This window comes from Anarrhichthys ocellatus, unplaced genomic scaffold (assembly GCF_004355925.1).
Source record: "Anarrhichthys ocellatus isolate YVR2014 unplaced genomic scaffold, GSC_Weel_1.0 scaffold23, whole genome shotgun sequence".
In the NCBI taxonomy this organism is placed as follows: domain Eukaryota; kingdom Metazoa; phylum Chordata; class Actinopteri; order Perciformes; family Anarhichadidae; genus Anarrhichthys; species Anarrhichthys ocellatus.
In genome coordinates this window covers 5,401,481-5,407,978 of record NW_022280053.1, presented here as the reverse complement: position 1 = coordinate 5,407,978, position 6,498 = coordinate 5,401,481, and the positions used below count along the sequence as shown (strand labels likewise).

Genomic DNA, 6,498 nt, shown 5'->3' with positions numbered 1-6,498 from the left:
CCCCCCCCCCCCCCCCCCCCCCCCCACTCTCCCTGTCTTCATTGACCAGGCTTCTGCGATACTGTTTCACCTGAAAGCATTTGCAGAACCTTAAATACAAGCAGGATTTATCTGAAACAATCCTCTTCATACTCAACCCTCCCCCTGATGCGGCATCTGTCTCCGGGTAGAGCCAGCGTAGCGTCTTTAATGCGAGTTCAGTTGGAAACATTCCAGTGATAAAAGGAAGCAAGGAGGTAAATAGGAAATGCAAGCTGGATGCAGACAAAGGAAATGATTATACAACCCATGTTACCACCCTGCTTCCCCTCTCAAAGCAAACTGCAAGAACTTGGATTGGTTCGACTGAGTGGGAATTCATTATCGCCAACAACAAGCACAGAAGGAGGCCACAGAAATATCACCAGCTTGCTCCCAGGTAGAGCTTTTATACTTTAAAAAGAGAAGTTTGCCTTTCTTTAAAGTGAAATTTTAGTATTTAAGTGAGTCACCTGCCATGCTAGTTCCTCATTCAGTCAGTGCAGCTGCTGTTGTGGTTAATCAAAGGTCTGTCTGTCTGGCGAAGGAGGGTGTAAGACAACATATATTAATAGGACAATGGAGCAGGCTGGAGGGTACAGACAGAGGACAGATGAGCTTATCATGCAGAAAGACGGGGGGGGTCCCCAGTGGCCTCTGGGAGCTGTCAATCATCAATTCCATCTCATTACTGGAGGCTATTCCAATTTTCTCTACTGCTCTATGTATTTGCTTTATTTTAAGCTGTGTTAAATCATCGTGACATGTAGAAAATCTGCATTGGTAACTTTCAAAAGGCGATGAGACGTTACTGAAGCGGAAGAGCGCTGGATTTTATGATTCTGGTTTTCGTGATTCCACCGAGCAGGAAGTGGGTTTCTGTGTGTCAGGGTGTCTGTCCGCTCCGGCGGCGGGCGACCAGTATGAAAGCTGCCGAAAAATGTGGAAACGCTACCTTGTTTCAGCTCTGGGGGAATATAAATCACACACTGTTTAGCTCTTTCTCACTGATGCCCCCCCCCACCCATCAGCCCTGTGGTCAGCTGTGAACTCTTGCCCAGGAGACCAGGGCAAAGGCTGCTGGCAGCCAATGAAAGCGAGGCATGGGCTTGGGCTATGCGCGTGTATATCTCGTTACTGGGACCACAAGCAGCACGGGCCGCGTCTGGACGGGGAAGGGTGGCGTGGAGCGGAGGAGGGCTCGCAGTGAAACCGCTCCGGATGCTGTTTCTTTATTACTTGTTAGCTATACTGCGGCTCTGCTCGGTCAAACCTGGAGGCCAATCTGTTCGCTGGAGAGTGGAAGTATTCAACAGAAATACCGTCCTCCTCGCCGTATGTGGATTAAATACATACTGAACCTCCCTATATTTCTTCAGTTTGCATCAGCTGTATTTGTTACAAAACACCTCAGATTAGAGCAACTTAAATTAGATGGTAATTTCTGCTCTTTAATCTACGCGCTTTAATGCAACGGTGACGTGCGACGCATGCAATGAGTGGAGGCGATCCCCGCCGTACACACTGTGGCTGAATGGATAGAAGGTGCAGCGCGAGCGTTGACGTGCAGCCAGAGGAATGTATCGTTAGCGAATACCAAGCGACCAGCAGCAGCTCCGCAGCAGAGCTAGCCTGCTCCCAGCGGTGTGCTGCTCCGTTCACCGCACACAGTGGGGTTTTTTTTTTTTTTTTTGTTAAAGCTCCATTCAGGTGTCATGTTGAAACAAGTCTACATTACAAGTCTTAGTGGGAGTTAAGCATTGAAATGCAAAGAGAGGGTAGAGTAAGAGAGAACGAGTAGTTTCCGTTTAGTTGTCTGCCTTGTAGCGCGGCGTACATTTATGGTGAACAGCTTTCAGGGCCTTTCTAAGAACTGTCTGTCAAGGCAGCCACGAACTCGAAACCTTATGAGATCAGAGCAGTTTGAGATCTCTATTATAAAAGGAAACACACATTTGATTATTGAGCGGGGATCAGGAGTCTCCAGGCCGAAACCTTCCCTCAGTCTTTAGCAGAAAGAATACCGCTCCTTCCAGATCAGTAGCTCGTCTACGCAGAGATGCAGGGCTAACGCTCCTCCTGAAGCAGTGGCTTATGGGGGATTATCAGGGGTGTAAGAAACTCTCCTCTGTAAGTCTTCCCTGTGTGTGTGAGAGTGTGAGCTTCATCGTCAGCGTCTTCATTAGGCATTGATTTCACCGGAGTGATTGACGGTCTCACAGCTGCTGCTTTGCCTTCTCCCCACACACGCACGCACGCGCACACACACACACACACACACACACAGAGTGCTAATTCTCTCCTCTCTCCATCAGATTCTCCAGACTCTGGACCGTCATCCAGTGATACTGGGGGAACGACATACTCGGCCCCTGTGGGGCTTTCAGGTAAATATTACTACAACTATGATTTCCCTATTGTTTTCTACCATCCCTTCCTTTTCAAACTCATGTTATTTTCCTCCTATGTTTTCTTCTCCTTCTCCATTGCATTCCTTTCAACACACACACACACACACACTCATATTCCCTCTATACTTGTGATGATGAGGCACTGATTGTGGGGGCCCCTGCTTCCCCTCTGTAATAATAAAAAAAAAAGCAAAAAAAAAAAAAAAGCCAGTGAAGGAGGGTGGTGTGTTTCTCCCACATCCACATAAATTCCTCCCTCCTGGTTCTTTGAACAACGCTCCTCTCTTCTCATCTTCCTCTTCTCCCTTTCCGTGTTATGCTGTAATGGAAGACAAACACGGCAAACAGTTGTTTGGAGAAGAATATGCTCTATGCGTGCGGTATTGTGGGAAAAAAATAGCAGCAAAGAGAGGCTTCGTGTTTGTTTGGGTGTGTTTGTGCGTACAGCGGATGTCTTTGTGGACAGTTAACTCTCCTCTGGGCTCTGTGTGTGGATAAGAGCGAGACACAGGCGCCTTTCTTTCGTCCATCTCTCATGCAGGATGTGTTTCGGGCTTCCTCGGCTTTTCTCCCATAATCCCCTTTGGCAGCGTTGCCTTCCTCACCCAGTGCCCTGTCCGCAGGCTACAGAATAAGATGGTGTTCACGAGAGAGGGAGGTTTGCTCTCCACTGCCTGAGATTGCTCTGTGCTGTTCTTTGCTTTCCTTGGCCTCAGATGGTTCTCATTACTGGGCCTTTAAAGCCTGTTTTATGTCAGTTGGTGTTCGCTGCCCATTCTCCCTCTCCCTCCTTTGTTTAGTGGTAGGGGGGTTAGCTTGACTGCCTGCATGTGTGTGTGTGTGTGTGTGTGTGTGTCCTTAGATGGGGGGGAAGAGATTGGAGCAGTGCTTACAAGAGCAGAGGAACTAAAAATCAGTCTCTCCTCTCCTCCACACCTTCAGATGGACACCAAAGTCCTCCCTGTGTGCGTTAACTAAAGACACATTTTAGGCCCAGTTCAAGCTGTGAAACCCTAGAACTGGAGTCTTAACAGGCGCGCCCCCCCCTTACTCCTTCCCTCCCTCAGCAAGGCGTACCCTCCTCATCCACCCCTGTTTTCCTTCCTGGCGAGGATGACATGGCAGCGGCGGCCTGTGCTCCAGTGAATGGGCCTCCTCAGTAAGAGCAGTAGAGGTAGAAAGGCCCAGGGCGGGATGGCCGAAGCTCTCTGCCCTCATGATTTCCCTGGCAAGCCAGAAAAAAAAAAAAAAAGGCTGCTCCATTTCTCCCCCTGCCCTCCCTCCATCTCTCCCTGCTTCCCTTCTTCGCTCCCTCCCTCTGGGGCCCTGACAAAAGAAACATGGCTCTCCCAGAGGCCCGCTGCTGACCTTCTAATTCACTCACTCTGCCCTTTTTATGTTCTTCTCCAGACATATTTACAGAGAGGAAGAAGGAAGAGAGACGAGGGTGGCTTTGAGGGAAGGCAAAGACTTGTAGTCGCCAAGAGTTGTGCTGTTGCTCTTTTTCGTTGTAGTTGAATAATTTAGAAAAAGCTTGAGTGTACTGGTAAAGCAGCTTTAGAAAGAGCTCATTCAAAACACAGTTCAGACAGAGCTGATGAGATAACATCCTCCTTTTACATATTCCCTTTTTTTAATTCTACTTGTTTATCCATCTTGAAAAAAGCCAAGACCATCCAGGCTGGAAGGAGTTAAGTGAGCTGCGACAGCGACAAGCGCAAATGCAGACTAGGCTGCCTGCCAGGCTACCAGCTCCAAAGCTCCTCTCGCTGGCTCACGTCATCAGCTTGGAACAGAGCAGAGAGGAGGGAAGAGGAGCAGGAGAGGGGGGTCGATGGCTGCAGGCCTGGAGCTGGGAGTCAGGGTGCTGATCTTGGTTTGCGTTGGCGTGAGGGCTTAGCTCAGAGGTTTAGGTTCACCCAGGAACTGAAGGGGGAGATCAAGAGAGAGATTTGGAAATGGGAGATCGGGTCAGGGTTAAGAGGGCGCTGGATTGTTGGTTATGAAACTGTGGGGTGTTAAGTAATATTTAAACTTGTTAGAGACTAGGTGGTTTAGGAGCAGCTCTGGTAGCACCCACGTAGCCAGATGTCCCATCTTGTCAAGCTCAAAGAAGTCTGGAACGAGTTGTCTTCAATAAAAGACCTCCGTGGGCTTGATGGGACAGAGGTGCAGTCCAGTGCTGCTACGAGGCCTCAGTTATGGTACCAATATGAAGACAATACTTTCACTGAATAAAAGAATCCAAATGTTCTCACATGTTTATTGTTGTCTAATCACAATCACCCATTCAAGAACTTTGGCTTAATAGAATTGGCAATAGTTTGAATTGAGACTGGAACAATCTGATGAAAGATGAAGTAATCTGTTTGATAGTATTTGACAATCAGTGAGTAAGTATTAGGGATCAATACCCAGCCATAGTGTGTACGTGCTTTTAATCTTCATTATAGTGTGGGTGTGTGGGTGTGTGGGTGTGTGGGTGTGTGGGTGGGTGGGTGGCGTGCCTGATGGTGCCATCGGGGACCGACCCAGAGTGTCTGTGTGTAAGAGGATCCAGTCAGGCTGCGGTGACATGTACGCACACACACACGCATTTTCACACATACACACAGACGGGCAGATAGAATGACCTGGTGCGAGCCCTGGCGCATGGCCGACTGTCACACAGGCGCTTCCTCCCACTGCAGGTTAAATTTAGGCCCAGTTGTATTCTTATACCACCAGCCAGTCACCTCGCTCGACAGACAGTCGGCCAACCCCTTCAGTCAGTCAATTAGTCATCCGGTGAATCGGCTGGAGGTATAACCTTCATCAGTGGCTCTGACAGAGATTAAATTTAGTCGTGGCACCTCAGCTCATTAAATCAAACTCGTTCTTGCTGTTATACGGAAGGCCCAGAAGAAACGGCCCATTTTTGGTGTAAATGCAGTGGGGGGGGGGGAAACGCTTGTGTGTTGTTTTGTTCACTGCTTTATATTATGGATCACCAATTGCGTAACTAAGACACAATCTTTCACCAATCAACAGCTCAAGTCAGAAACAGAGCGCCCTCAGTCTCCCTCCTCTCTCTCGGCATTCCTGCCTTGTTTGGGTTAGCGGGCAAAAGGAAAGGGCTGCGCAGGATATGACCTCATGTCTTTGAGGAAAAGGGGAGCGGACACGGAGGCAGCCGAGGCCTCTTCTTGACGGAAAACAAACACTGGAGTGCACCGACTAGAAAGGAGGAGGGAGTTAAATGAAGAAGAAAGAAATAGATTGAACATTTTCTTTCTACGAAGATAGAAATCTACATGCAGCCTATTACAGCCTGGCATACTTGACATGGCAACTAGTTTAAAGAGAAAATGAACACCATGAAACTCTGACTCTGCTTTTGGTTGAATCTTGATTGTGTTTTTGCTTGAACAGTAAGAGGAAGGAATGAAGTAGGGAGAGAAGATGGCGGCTTTGGGTGGAGGGAGAGATGGCCGGCAGCACCGCTCTGTTCTCTGTAATTTGGAGGCTGTGTGTTCAGCCAGCGAGTTGAGCAGAGCAGAGCCGGGCCACTCCGAGCCGGGGCCAGGATCTCTCATTACTCCCCACTTCCTCTCCTTGCGCGGCCGCCAAGCCGCCTCTTGGCAAGGGACTTCATTTTGGTTTTGGCCGTCCTCTGTTCCCCACCCTGTGTCATTATGTTGCACAAATCGAAAAAACAGCACGTGGAGACAGTGGAGGATGGAGAGAGGGGGGAAAAAAAGAGAGGAGAGGAAAGCGCGCCTAGCTTGTTTGGGTTTGTGCTGAAGGCTTTATCAGATGGAGATGCTTCACGCTGTGTTCTTAGCGTAGCATCAAGATGGCATTTACCGTAGAAAACCTACTGTAACATCAGCCAGTTGATTGAAAGGTGGACTATGCAGATTTGGCTCCGAGCCAGAGCTGGAGGGAAGCCCAGAACAAGATGGACATTGTTTTGGTTTGCAGTCACTCTGTGGAAGTGGATTTTGACATTACCTCAATGTATGAAGATATGAAAGAGGGACTGTGTGTGTGTGTGTGTGTGTGTGTGTGTGTGTGTGTGTGTGTGTGT

At 48.7% G+C, this 6,498-nt stretch overlaps 1 protein-coding gene across 1 annotated transcript in view; it reads left to right on the top strand.

Annotated features, from left to right (window-relative positions):
* The window catches only part of smad7 (SMAD family member 7), a 17,500-nt gene that overhangs the window by 3,910 nt on the left and 7,092 nt on the right, over positions 1–6,498 (top strand). The window contains exon 3 of the mRNA XM_031860141.1: positions 2,334–2,405. Coding sequence (XP_031716001.1) covers positions 2,334–2,405 — 72 coding nt within the window. The remainder of the gene's footprint in view (positions 1–2,333; positions 2,406–6,498) is intronic.